Below are 15,282 nucleotides of genomic sequence, written 5' to 3' on the forward strand. Positions count from 1 at the left end.
GCCCGACAGAACTGTCAATAGTTTACCCCAGACGCTTCACATGCACTGGTTCAATCCATTGACAGCCCGTCGACACCAGTATACCATATCGTTCCAATTCGCTCTATTACTTGCACGCCTTTTACCCTCGTGCATGTTCAGGCCTCGATCACTGAAAATCTTTTCCACTCCATCTTTCCACCTCCAATTTGGTCTCCCACTTCTCCTCGTTTCCTCCACCTCTGACACATACATCCACTATGTCAATCTCTCCTCACTCATTCTCTCCATGTGATCAAAGATTTCAAAACACCCTCTTCTGCTCTCTCAACCACACTCTTTTTATTACCACAAATCTCTCTTACCCTTACATTACTTATTCGTTACTCGATCAAACCACCTGACACCACACAATGTCCTCAAACATCTCATTTCCAACACATCCACACTCCTCCGCACAACTCCCTCCATAGCCCACTTCTCGCAACCATACAACATTGTTAGAATCACCATTCCTTCAACCATACCCATTTTTGCTTTCCGAGATAATGTTCTCGACTTCCACACATTCTTCAAGCTCCCAGAATTTTCGCCCCTTCCCCTACCCTATAATTCGCTTCCGCTTCCATGGATCCATCCGATGCCAAATCCACTTCAAGATATCTAAAACTTTTCACTTCCTCCAGTTTTCTCCATTCAAACTTACCTCCCAATTTACTTGACCCTTAACCCTACTGTACCTAATATCCTTGCTCTTATTCACATTTACTCTCAACTTTCTTCTTTTACACACTTTACCAAAATCAGTTTCTCACATGAATCAATTTCTCACATGAATCAGCTACAAGCGCTGTATCATCAGCGAACAACAACTGACTCACTTCCCAAGCTCTCTCAACCACAACAGACTGCATACTTGCCCTTCTTTCCAAAACACTTGCATTCACCTCCCTAACAACCCCATCCATAAAGAAATTAAACAACCATGGAGACATCACACACCACTGCCCAAAACCTACATTCACTGAAAACCAATCACTTTCCTCTCTTCCTACACGTACACATGCCTTACATCTTCGATAAAATCTTTTCACTGCTTCTAACAATTTGCCTTCCATACCATATATTCTTAATACCTTCCACACAGCACCTCTATCTACTCAATCATATGCCTTCTCCAGATCCATAAATGCTATATAGAAATCCATTTCCTTTTTTAAGTCTTTCTCACATACATTTTTCAAAGGAAACACCTGATCGACAAATCCTCTACCGCTTCTGAAACCACACTGCTCTTCCCCAATCTGATGCTCTGTACATGCCTTCATCCTCTCAATCAATACACTCCCATATAATTTCGCAGGAATACTCAACAAACTTATATCTCTGTAATTTGAGCACTATTCTTTTTCCCCTTTGCCTTTGTACAATGGCACTATGCAAGCATTCCGCCAATCCTCAGGCACCTCACCATGAATCATACATATATTGAATAACCTTTCCAACCAGTCAACAATACAGTCACCCCCTTTTTTAATAGATTCCACTGCAATGCCATCCAAACCCGCAGTCTTTCCGGCTTTCCTCTTCCGCAAAGCTTTTAATACATCTTCTCTGTTTACCAAATCATCCTCTCTAACCCTCTCATTTTGCACACCACCTCGAGCAAAACACTCTATATCTGTCACTCTATCATCAAACACATTCAACAAACCTTGAAAATACTCACTCCATCTCCTCTCACATCACCACTACTTGTTATCACCTCCCCATTAGCCCCCTTCACTGATGTTTCCATTTGTTCCCTTGTCTTACGCTCATTATTTACTTCCTTCCAAAACATCTTTTTATTCTCCCTAAAATTTAATGACATTCTCTCACCCCAACTCTCATTTGCCCTCTTTTTCACCTCTTGCACCTTTCTCTTGACCTCCTGCCTCTTTCTTTTATACATCTCCCACTCATTTCCCTTATTTCCCTGCAAAAATCTTCCAAATGGCTCTTTCTTCTCTTTCACTAATAATCTTACTCACGACCCTTTTTAATCTGCCCACCTCCCACGCTTCTCATGCCACAAGCATCTTTTGCGCAAGCTGTGACTGCTTTCCTAAATACATCCCATTCCTCCCCCACTCCTCTTACCTCCTTTGTTTCTCACCTTTTTCCATTCTGTACTCACTCTCTCCTGGTACCTCCTCACACAAGTCTCCTTCCCAAGCTCACTTACTCTCACCACTCTTTTCATCCCAACATTCTCTCTTCTTTTCTGAAAACCTCCACATATCTTCACCTTCGCCTCCACAAGATAATGATCGGACATCCCTCAAGCTGCACCTCTCAGCACATTAACATCCAAAAGCTCTCTTTCGCGCGCCTATCTATTAACACGTAATCCAATAACGCTCTCTGGCCATCTCTCCTACTTATATACGTATACTTATGTATATCTCACTTTTTAAACAACGTATTCCCAATCACCAGTCCTTTTTCAGCACATAAATCTACAAGCTCTTCACCATTTTCATTTATAGCACTGAACACCACATGTACACCAATTATATCCTCAACTGCCATATTACTCACCTTTGCATTTAAATCACCCATCACTATAGCCCGGTCTCGTGCATCAAAACCACTAACATAATCATTCAGCTGCTCCTAAAACACTTGCCTCTCATGATATTTCTTTTCATGCCCAGGTGCATATGCACCAATAATCTCCCACCTCTCTCCACCAACTTTCAGTTTTACCGATATCAATCTAGAGTTTACTTTCTTACATTCTATCACATACTCCCACCACTTCTGTTTCAGGAGTAGTGCTACTCCTTCCCTTGCTCTTGTCCTCTCACAAACCGCTGACTTTACTCCCAAGACATTCCCAAACCACTCTTTCCCTTTACCCTTGGTCTTCGTTTCACTCAGAGCCAAAACATCCAGGTTCCTTTTTCCAAACATACAGCCTATCTCTCCTTTTTCTCATCTTGGTTACATCCACACACATTTAGATACCCCAATCTGAGTCTTCGAGGAGGATGAGCACTCCCCGCGTGACTCCTTCTGCTGTTTCACCTTTTAGAAAGTTAAAATACAAGGAGGGGATGCTCTCTAGCCCCCCGCTCCCGTCTCCTTCAGTCGGCTTCTACGACACGTGAGGAATGCGTGGGAAGTATTCTTTTTCCTCTTTTTTTGTTGTATAATAAATTTTTGCATCCTTCTCAAATGATTATATCTACTGAACACGGTTTATTTTCTCATATAACAAATTGCATTTCTCTATATGACTTTTGGAATTCTGTGTATGCACTACAATCTTTCTGACTATCTGGACACCCTTTCCATTGTGGTCAGTGTTTACCATCAACCCTAATGGAATAAAAGAATTTCTGACACACAAGCACACATGCAAGTGGTCAAGCTTAGAAAAAGCAGAAAACATAAAAAAATATGTTGCAAGAAGTATTTGTGCATACTACTAACTTTGAATTTCTACATATTATGTGATAATTATACAGTACTATAAATTACAGAAATCACAAAAATTAGAAATATTATCCTTATAGGCTCCCACTTTGAGCATGGCACCTTCTAATCGAGATCAGTTTCCTTGGTTCAGAGCCTCAACATGACAAATTGAATTGCTCTGCACACAACACTGTTGTTTAACAATTTGCAAAATCTGTCTTTGCAGCTAGAACTTAGTGTTATGACCCATACATGCAAAGCATTACTTCTGAACTATAATGCCCGATTAACCTTACACCTTAATTCAGTTACACCAGACAAAACTGAGGCTGAACTGCATTTAAAGGAAAACAATGGAGTAACGGCAAATATATTTCATAATCCAATCATTTGCTGCCTATTAGAGTTCATTACACAAAAAATTCTTGGTATATTTGAATGATTTCTAAAACTGACAAAATACAGGACTTCTGCAGTTGCAGGGGTTTTCCTTCATATCTTACAATCAATCAATATATATATATATATATATATATATATATATATATCCCTGGGGATAGGGGAGAAAGAACACTTCCTATGTATTCCCTGCGTGTCGTAAAAGGCGACTAAAAGGGAAGGGAGCGGGGGGCTGGAAATCCTCCCCTCTCATTTTTGATTTTCCAAAGGAAGGAACAGAGACGAGGGCCAAGTGGGGATTTCCTTCAAAGGCTCAGTCCTCTGTTCCTAAAGCTACCTCGGTACCGCGGGAAATGGCGAATAGTATGAGAAAAAAAAAAAAAAAAAAAAAAAAAAAATATATATATATATATATATATATATATATATATATATATATATATATATATATATATATATATATATATTAGAAAGGATCACAATTTTGCGCGTGATCAAGATATTCCTATGAGTCCAAGGGGAAAATGAATCACGAAAAGTTCCCAAGTGCACTTTCGTGTAATAATCACATCATGAGGGGAGACACAAGAGGAAATATAACAGTCATTTGATATGCATCGAAGAGACGAAGCTAGTACGTCATTTGGTAAATATGTGACTGACCAAAACATTTTTACCAGATGGCGTCCTACCTTCGTCTCTTCGATGTATATCAACTGACTGTTATATTTCTCTCTTGTGTCTCCCCTGATGATGTGATTATTACACGAAAGGGTAAATGGAAATGGTGAAGAGCTTGTAGATTTATGTGCTGAAAAAGGACTGGTGATTGGGAATACCTGGTTTAAAAAGCTAGATATACATAAGTATACTTATGTAAATAGGAGAGATGGCCAGAGAGCGTTATTGGATTAGGTGTTAATTGACAGGCGCGCGAAAGAGAGACTTTTCGATGTTAATGTGCTGAGAGGTGGAATTTATTAAAAAAGGGGGTGACTGTATTGCTGACTGGTTGGTAAAGTTATTTAATGTATGTATGATTCATGGTGAGGTGCCTTAGGATTGGCGGAATGCTTGCATAGTGCCATTGTACGAAGGCAAAGGGGATAAGAGTGAGTGCTCAAATTACAGAGGTATAAGTTTGTTGAGTATTCTTGGTAAATTATATGTGAGGGTATTGATTGAGAGGATGAAGGCATGTACAGAACATCAGATTGGGGAAGAGCAGTGTGGTTTCAGAAGTGGTAGAGGATGTGTGGATCAGCAGTTTGCTTTGAAGAATGTATGTGAAAAATACTTAGAAAAACAAGTGGATTTGTATGTAGCATTTATGGATCTGGAGAAGGCATACGATAGAGTTGATAGAGATGCTCTGTGGAAGGTTTTAAGAATATATGTTGGGGGAGGCAATTTGTTAGAAGCAGTGAAAAGTTTTTATCGAGGATGTAAGGCATGTGTACGTGTAGGAAGAGAGAAAAGTGATTGGTTCTCAGTGAATGTAGGTTTGCGGCAGGGATGTGTGATGTCTCCATGATTGTTTAATTTGTTTATGGATGGGTTGTTAGGGAGATGATTACAAGAGTTTTGGAAATAGTGGCAAGTATGCAGTCTGTTGTGGATTAGAAAGCTTAGGAAGTGAGTTAGTTGTTTTTCGCTGATGATACAGCGCTGGTGGCTGATTCATGTAACAAACTGCAGAAGCTGGTGACTGAGTTTGGTTAAGTGTGTGAAAGAAGAAAGTTAAGAGTAAATGTGAATAAGAACAAGGTTATTAGGTACAGTAGGGTTGAGGGTCAAGTCAATTGGGAGGTAAGTTTGAATGGAGAAAAACTGGAGGAAGTAAAGCGTTTTAGATATCTGGGAGTGGATCTGGCAGCGGATGGAACCATGGAAGCGGAAGTGAATCATAGGGTGGGGGAGGGGGCGAGAATTCTGGGAGCCTTGAAGAATGTTTGGAAGTCGAGAACATTATATCGGAAAGCAGAAATGGGTATGTTTGAAGGAATATTGGTTCCAACAATGTTGTATGGTTGCGAGGCGTAGGCTATGGATAGAGTTGTGCGCAGGAGGGTGGATGTGCTGGAAATGAGATGTATGAGGACAATATGTCGTGTGACGTGGTTTGATCGAGTAAGTAATGTAAGGGTAAGAGAGATGTGTGGAAATAAAAAGAGTGTGGTTGAGAGAGCAGAAGAGGGTGTTTTGAAATGGTTTGGTCACATGGAGAGAATGAGTGAGGAAAGACTGACCAAGAGGATATATGTGTCAGAGTCGAGGGAACGAGGAGAAGTGGGAGACCAAATTGGAGGTGGAAAGATGGAGTAAAAAAGATTTTGAGTGATCGGGGCCTGAATATGCTGGATGGTGAAATGCGTGCAAGGAATAGAGTGGATTGGAACGATGTGGTATACCGTGGTGGACGTGCTGTCAATGGATTGAACCAGGGAATGTGAAGCGTCTGGGGTAAACCATGGAAAGTTGTGTGGGGCCTGGATGTGGAAAGGGAGGTGTGGTTTCGGTGCATTATTACATGACAGCTAGAGACTGAGTGTGAACGAATGGGGCCTTTGGTATCTTTTCCTAGCGCTACCTCGCACACATGAGGGGGGAGGGCGTTGTTATTCCATGTGTGGCGAGGTGGCGATGGGAACAAATAAAGGCAGACAGCATGAATCTTGTACATGTGTATGTACGTATATGTGTGTGTATGTATATATGTGTGTACATTGATATGTATAGGTATGTATATTTGCGTGTGTGGGCGTGTATGCATATACATGTGTATATGGGCGGGTTGGGCCATTCTTTCGTCTCTTACCTTGCGCTACCTTGCAAACGCCGGAGACAGCGACAAAGCAAAATACATAAAATAAATAAATATATATATATATATATATATATATATATATATATATATATATATATATATATATGTATATATGTATATATATATATATATATATATATATATATATATATATATATATATATATATATATATATATATATATATATATATTATTTTTTTTTTTTTATTATACTTTGTCGCTGTCTCCCGCGTTTGCGAGGTAGCGCAAGGAAACAGACGAAAGTAATGGCCCAACCCCCCCATACACATGTATATACATACGTCCACACACGCAAATATACATACCTACACAGCTTTCCATAGCTTACCCAGACGCTTCACATGCCTTGATTCAATCCACTGACAGCACGTCAACCCCGGTATACCACATCGCTCCAATTCACTCTATTCCTTGCCCTCCTTTCACCCTCCTGCATGTTCAGGCCCCGATCACACAAAATCTTTTTCAATCCATCTTTCCACCTCCAATTTGGTCTCCCTCTTCTCCTTGTTCCCTCCACCTTCGACACATATATCCTCTTGGTCAATCTTTCCTCACTCATCCTCTCCATGTGCCCAAACCACTTCAAAACACCCTCTTCTGCTCTCTCAACCACGCTCTTTTTATTTCCACACATCTCTCTTACCCTTACGTTACTCACTCGATCAAACCACCTCACGCCACACATTGTCCTCAAACATCTCATTTCCAGCACATCCATCCTCCTGCGCACAACTGTATCCATAGCCCACGCCTCGCAACCATACAACATTGTTGGAACCACTATTCCTTCAAACATACCCATTTTTGCATTCCGAGATAATGTTCTCGACTTCCACATATTCTTCAAGGCCCCCAGAATTTTCGCCCCCTCCCCCACCCTATGATCCACTTCCGCTTCCATGGTTCCATCCGCTGCCAGATCCACTCCCAGATATCTAAAACACTTCACTTCCTCCAGTTTTTCTCCATTCAAACTCACCTCCCATATATATATATATATATATATATATATATATATATATATATATATATATATATATATATATATATATATATATATATATATATATATATATATATATATATATATATATATATATATATATATAATATAAATATATATATATAAAATAATATACATATATGGAAGTAAGGGGAGTGGGGGAGGAATGGGATGCCTTTAGGGAATCAGTGATGGATTGCGCAAAAGATGCTTGTGGCATGAGAAGAGTGGGAGGTTGGTTGATTAGAAAGGGTAGTGAGTGGTGGGATGAAGAAGTAAGATTATTAGTGAAACAGAAGAGAAAGGCATTTGGACGATTTTTGCAGGGAAAAAATGCAATTGAGTGGGAGATGTATAAAAGAAAGAGACAGGAGGTCAAGAGAAAGGTGCAAGAGGTGAAAAAGAGGGCAAATGAGAGTTGGGGTGAGAGAGTATCATTAAATTTTAGGGAGAATAAAAAGATGTTCTGGAAGGAGGTAGATAAAGTGCGTAAGACAAGGGAGCAAATGGGAACTTCAGTGAAGGGCGCGGATGGGGAGGTGATAACAAGTAGTGGTAATGTGAGGATATGGAGTGAGTATTTTGAAGGTTTGTTGAATGTGTTTGATGATAGAGTGGCAGGTATAGGGTGTTTTGGTCGAGGTGGTGTGCAAGGTGAGAGGGTTAGGGAAAATGATTTGGTAAACAGAGAAGAGGTAGTAAAAGCTTTGCGGGTGATGAAAGCCGGCAAGGCAGAAGGTTTGGATGGTATTGCAGTGAAATATATTAAAAAAGGGGGTGACTCTATTATTGACTGGTTGGTAAGGTTATTTAATGTATGTATGACTCATGGTGAGGTGCCTGAGAATTGGCGGAATGCATGCATGGGCCATTGTACAAAGGCAAAGGGGATAAGAGTGAGTGCTCAAATTACAGAGGTATAAGTTTGTTGAGTATTCCTGGTAAATTGTATGGGAGGGTATTGATTGAGAGGGTGACGGCATGTACAGAGCATCAAATTGGGGAAAAGCAGTGTGGTTTCAGAAGTGTTAGAGGATGTGTGGATCAGGTGTTTGCTTTGAAGAATGTATGTGAGAAATACTTAGAAAAGCAAATGGATTTGTATGTAGCATTTATGGATCTGGAGAAGGCATATGATAGAGTTGATAGAGATGCTCTGTGGAAGGTATTAAGAATATATGGTGTGGGAGGCAAGTTGTTAGAAGCAGTGAAAAGTTTTTATCGAGGATGTAAGGCATGTGTACGTGTAGGAAGAGAGGAATGTGATTGGTTCTCAGTGAATGTAGGTTTACGTCAGGGGTGTGTGATGTCTCCATGGTTGTTTAATTTGTTTATGGATGGGGTTGTTAGGGAGGTGAATGCAAGAGTTTTGGAAAGAGGGGCAAGTATGAAGTCTGTTGTGGATGAGAGAGCTTTGGAAGTGAGTCAGTTGTTGTTCAATGATGATACAGCGCTGGTGGCTGATTCATGTGAGAAACTGCAGAAGCTGGTGACTGAGTTTGGTAAAGTATGTGAAAGAAGAAAGTTAAGAGTAGATGTGAATAAGAGCAAGGTTATTAGGTACAGTAGGGTTGAGGGTTGAGGGTCAAGTCAATTGGGAGGTAAGTTTGAATGGAGAAAAACTGGAGGAAGTGAAGTGTTTTAGATATCTGGGAGTGGATCTGGCAGCGGATGGAACCATGGAAGCGGATGTGGATCATAGGGTGGGGGAGGGGGCGAGAATTCTGGGAGCCTTGAAGAATGTATGGAAGTCGAGAACATTATCTCGGAAAGCAAAAATGGGTATGTTTGAAGTAATAGTGGTTCCAACAATGTTGTATGGTTGCGAGGCGTGGGCTATGGATGAAGTTGTGCGCAGGAGGATGGATGTGCTGGAAATGAGATGTTTTAGGACAATGTGTGGTGTGAGGTGGTTTGATCGAGTAAGTAACGTAAGGGTAAGAGAGATGTGTGGAAATAAAAAGAGCGTGGTGGAGAGAGCAGAAGAGTGTGTTTTGAAATGGTTTGGGCACATGGACAGAATGAGTGAGGAAATAATGACCAAGAGGATATATGTGTCGGAGGTGGAGGGAACGAGGAGAAGTGGGAGACCAAATTGTAGGTGGAAAGATGGAGTGAAAAAGATTTTTTGTGATCGGGGCCTGAACATGCAGGAGGGTGAAAGGAGGGCAAGGAATTGAGTAAATTGGATCGATGTGGTATACCGGGGTTGACGTGCTGTCAGTGGATTGATTCAGGGAATATGAAGAATCTGGGGTAAACAATGGAAAGCTGTGTAGGTATGTATATTTGCGTGTGTGGACGTATGTATATACATGTGTATGGGGGTGGGTTGGGCCATTTCTTTCGTCTGTTTCCTTGCGCTACCTCGTAAACGCGGGAGACAGCGACAAAGCAAAAAAAAAAAAATACATATATGTATCATATACTCTTATATATATATATATATATATATATATATATATATATATATATATATATATATATATATATATATATATATATATATATATATATATATATATATATATATATATATATATATTTTTCTTCTTTCTTTCATAATATTCGCCATTTCCCGCATTAGCGAGGTAGCGTTAAGAACAGAGGACTGGGCCTTAAAGGGAATATCCTCACCTGGCCCCCTTCTCTGTTCCTTCTTTTGGTAAATTAAAAAAAAAAAAACGAGAGGGGAGGATTTCCAGCCACCCGCTCCCTCCCCTTTTAGTCGCCTTCTACGACACACAGGGAATACGTGGGAAGTATTCTTTCTCCCCTATCCCCAGGGATAATATATATATATATATATATATATATATATATATATATATATATATATATATATATATATATATATATATATATATAGTGGAATTCTGGGACTCATAGGAATATCTTGGTCAGGCGCAAAATTGTGATCCTTTCCAATATATATATATATATATATATATATATATATATATATATATATATATATATATATATATATATATATATATATATATATATATATATATATATATATATATATATATATATATATATATATATATATATATATATATATATTGGAAAACATCACAATTTTGCGCCTGACCAAGATATTCCTATGAGTCCACGGGGAAAATGAAACCCTAAAAGTTCCCAAGTGCACTTTCGTGTAATAATGACATCATCAGGGGACACACAAGATAGAAATATAACAGTCACTTGATATACATCGAAGAAATAAGCTAGGACGCCATTTGTTAAACATGTGATTGTCTAAAACATACAACGAGCGTTCATAAACTTATCATTTTACAAATCTTATCAACAATAAAGTTATCTAATTTGTACAGACCTTCACTAATATTAAGATTATAATTCTTTGTGTATTTAATAATAGAAGATTCAATGATATTTCTCTTGGTAATAAAGTTAGAATTAACAACTGAGATGGCGTTACTCCAGTCAATACAATGATCATAGATTTTAACATGATTAAACAAGGTATTTGATTCTTGTCCAGTTCTTATACTATATCTATGTTGATTAAGTCTAACAGAAAGATCCTTACCAGTCCGACCAACATAAAATTTATCACAGTGTCCACAAGGAACTTTATAGATGCAACCAAGAGAATTTTCTGGTGAATTCCTGATTAAGATATTCTTTATAGTATTATTGTTGCTAAAGGCAACATTTACATTAAAGGATTTAAGCAACATGGGAAGCAAAGTGAGATTATTATTAAAAGGGAGAACTAAAGGATTTTGGTGTCAGTGGGAGGTTTGGGCTCATTTCTGGTTATGTTATAATGAAAACTGTGTAGAAAACACTTGTGTGTGTGGAAGCAAAAAGAAAAAAAAAATGAAGCAGTGAGGAAAAATGCTGAGGATTTATTGGGCTTTGGCTTTTGAGTTGCAGTTTCATATGCAGATTTAATGTGTGTCTGCATTAATGAAGAACAGTGCTGTTTTTTGATTAATTGAAGAAAGTAGACACAGATCATAATGTAAACATACCATGAGAAATATTTCTCAGACACCTTAACATTAGAAGTGCCTTCGTACAAGGAAGTGTTTATTCTGTTTCTTGAGTTGCATATCAGAAAAGATTTAGTTGATTGCAATCTACTTCATTTTGACTGGCTTTGCACTTTTGTTGTGCATATACTTGTTTCACTTCCCTTTCAATGAATTCATAGGATGCTTTCTGTAAATGGTATGATGGTGTTTACAGTCACCTAAATGCCCTACTTAAAGCAAAATTCAGCTATTCCTTTTTAAATGTTTTCTTAGTCATAAGTGTTCTTTCACGGTCCCCACTCTACCATATTTTTTCTCGTGCATATTTTGTCTGGTGTTTTGTACCCTTCCTTGCTAGTCATATTTCAGTCCTCCATTTTTATCTTTTTCTTCCTCTTATACCTTCAACCATTACTCTTTGTATTGTCAATGCAGTGAGGATTCATTATTATTGGAGACATGTACACCTTTCTACAATTTCTGTTTTAACCTGTTAGTTATAGAGTACACTAATTATATACACCTGTTCCATGGAGCTATCATTTCGTATTTAAATCTAAAACCAAAACTGCACAAATAAGTATTTCTTTTTTATAGTAATCTTGCTGGTGTTTTGCCATGCATCGTGTTTAGTTAACTTCCTTAGCATTATATGTATCATGTAATGGCATTTAACTAACTAATCAAAGGTATCATTCATATATATTACTGTTATGCTCTCTTCAGTTATTAGTCTATTTTACCTAAATATACTTTAATATGTATGGATAGACATCTAGCTTCATTTCACGTTTGACTTAATTTTTAGCATATATTTTCTGATATCCTTGCCCTGTCAAAGCGGCCAAGCTTTAGTATGGAAAGTCAATCCACCACAGCAAAGAATAACAATAAGTCATGAAATTAAACTCCCAAGCAACTGAACTCACTACCTGAACATCTTCATGTATGTAAACTATCTTGAAAACACTTAGTTGCAGTATTCTCCTTTAAACTTATACTTATCTCATATTTGAACTTTTCAATAGGTTCATCCAGTAAACCTGAGTTATAAGAGAAGTGATCGTTTTTGGATGACAATCTTTATGTACCATGATGCAAAACTGAAGGATTTACAGCTTTTCTGTTCACTGTTCTTGGGCATATACATTCTTCTTGAATTGGCTATCTTTGCTTTGAGGCTAAATATACAACCAATATCTGTAGAGGCATTCCCACATTTGTTTCATACACTACAGCCAAAACATTTTAAATATACTAGCCAATATGAGAGGTTATCCCTGGGGATAGGGGAGAAAGAATACTTCCCTCGTATTCCCTGCGTGTCGTGTAAGGCGACTAAAAGGGGAGGGAGCGGGGGGCTGGAAATCCTCCCCTCTCATTATTTTTTCTATTTTCCAAAAGGTTGAACAGAGAAGGGGACCAGGTGAGGATATTCCCTCAAAGGCCCAGTCCTCTGTTCTTAACGCTACCTCGCTAACGCGGGAAATGGCGAATAGTTTGAATGAAAGAAAATAAAAAAAGATATATATATATGTCTGTGTATGTATATGTATATATACAGTGAAATGTATATGTATGTATATTTGCGTGTGTGGGCGGTCATGTATATACTTGTGTATATGGGTTTCGTCATTCCTCGTCTGTTTCCTTGCGCTGCCTTGCTAATGCGGGAGTCGGTGGTTAAAAGTAAGAAATAAATACAAAATATAAAAAATGGTATTCTTCTAGAATACTAAAGCCAAAATGAGAAAAATACCTTGACGACATACCTGTTCCTGAGCACACGTGTCTCCCTGCACGTCCCAGGTGTGGAGACCGAAGGGGTAGTCGTCGGGATTCTTGAGGACCATCTGAGCCTCTACTCCCTTCTGTAGACGGCTCTTCATCAACCACGTATCGTTATTCCAAGTAATTCTGCTGAAGAAAATTCCTTCTAATATTGGTTTCATATTATGGTAGTTGAATGGGCTGTAGAAGCGATCGAATCTTGAGAGTTTGCAAAGTCCACGTAGATGGAGTTTAGGGGTTGTTGTAATGTTACATATTGGGCACTGGAGGATGTCGCAGGGGGATGCAGCCCACACATACTTCATATTGATGGCACCGACCCCTACACATGCATGTTCCTCAGAGGGCTCATCCCAGCCCATGCTGAAAAAATGCCATGATAGAGGCTTCCCGTCCGAGAGCCTCGTCCACCATCCAGTCAGTAGGTTTGCCTTTAAGCCGTACCAGAATGTCGTGCCCCAACTATCAGCACAATGATTGTTAAAGTCATAAAATTCGTCATAGATAGCCATATTTTCTATTTCGTTTGTGGGCACGACAATATCTGCAGTAAAGTATCTACACATAGATAATGCCCTTTCAAAATTAATTCTCTCTGGAACGATCATCACTTTATCAGGTCCCTCAGAGCAGATGTCTTTTAATCTCATTTCATATAACAAGCTGTCACCACTCAGCTCCAGATTTGTCATATTTGCATCAAACATTAAAAGAGGAGAAGGTAAATCACTAAGCGATTTACAAAGAGCAAAGTCCTTAAGGTCTTGAAGAGATAAAGCGACATCATAAAACCTGAAATCAGCCAGATCGCCATGGATGGCCTCGATGAACATCAGATCAGCTGCTGGGTTGTAGTTTTGCCCCAGCAGGAAGCGGCCGCCTCCTCTTACTTTATTAAGCTCTTCTCGTGTTATACCTGGACGACGAATTAAAGCCTCATGAACCTGAGAAAACGAATTCATAAATTAGTTCACTGTATTTTTGAATGAGTCGTGCACATTAAACTTCCCGATGAGCCATATCTCACTTTACTGGTCACACCTCATCAGATCTCAGTAATGGTTCATCAGATATGTATGAATGATTACTTTTGCTCAGTGATAGTTTCCATATGATAGTGATAACAGCAGATAAATAACATGGCCTAACAATTGTGAACTTTTCTAGTTAACTGTTGGCTGAGAGGTCACTCACGATATCGTCGAAGATCATATACTGAGTGTCTTTTGTCATGTCCGCAGATAGACACACCTGATGCCAAGTAAACAAGCGGAGAGGCACCGTCATCTCCATAAAGCCAGTGTATTTACAACACTCCAGCCGTAGGTTTGACTGAGGCCAATCAATACCTGAAGAGCAAATATCTAAAGAATTAGAAATATAGCTGTCAGGGATTTATAGGTGAATGTAGCACTTGACACAGTTTCCCGGACATTTTTCAGATCAGATTCGGAACTACACCAAACAGACTTATTTATGTTTTCATATGATGATAAGGGGAATGCATGTCTTACCCAGCATGATCTCTTGGTAGTGCTCGCCTGTGGTGTAACTGATGATGGTGTTTAGACGAGCCAAGTGGAAGAGACGCAGCCGTACACACACAGTCCACTGTGGGAGGCAGTGTTTAGTCAAGGTATGAGGATCGTCATAAAAATTCCATTATATCGTGACAACAGATGTATAATTCTAATGACATACAACTATTGACTGGCTCCTTTTTCTATAACTGTTGCCACAAATACTATATGGGTTGCATTCTCCGTAATGCTATCTATACACA

General features: G+C 38.9%; 1 protein-coding gene across 1 annotated transcript in view; it reads right to left on the bottom strand.

The window, feature by feature from the left end:
* LOC139752120 (uncharacterized) overlaps positions 1–15,035 on the bottom strand; it is a 55,247-nt gene extending 40,212 nt beyond the window's left edge. The window contains exons 1-3 of the mRNA XM_071668035.1: positions 15,014–15,035; positions 14,694–14,848; positions 13,481–14,443 (exon numbers count right to left, since the gene is read on the bottom strand). Of these exons, the coding sequence (XP_071524136.1) occupies positions 13,481–14,443; positions 14,694–14,848; positions 15,014–15,020 (1,125 nt within the window). The 5' untranslated portion in view covers positions 15,021–15,035. The remainder of the gene's footprint in view (positions 1–13,480; positions 14,444–14,693; positions 14,849–15,013) is intronic.
* Positions 15,036–15,282: the final 247 nt, after the last annotated feature.

Source organism: Panulirus ornatus, chromosome 2 (assembly GCF_036320965.1).
Source record: "Panulirus ornatus isolate Po-2019 chromosome 2, ASM3632096v1, whole genome shotgun sequence".
Lineage (NCBI taxonomy): Eukaryota > Metazoa > Arthropoda > Malacostraca > Decapoda > Palinuridae > Panulirus > Panulirus ornatus.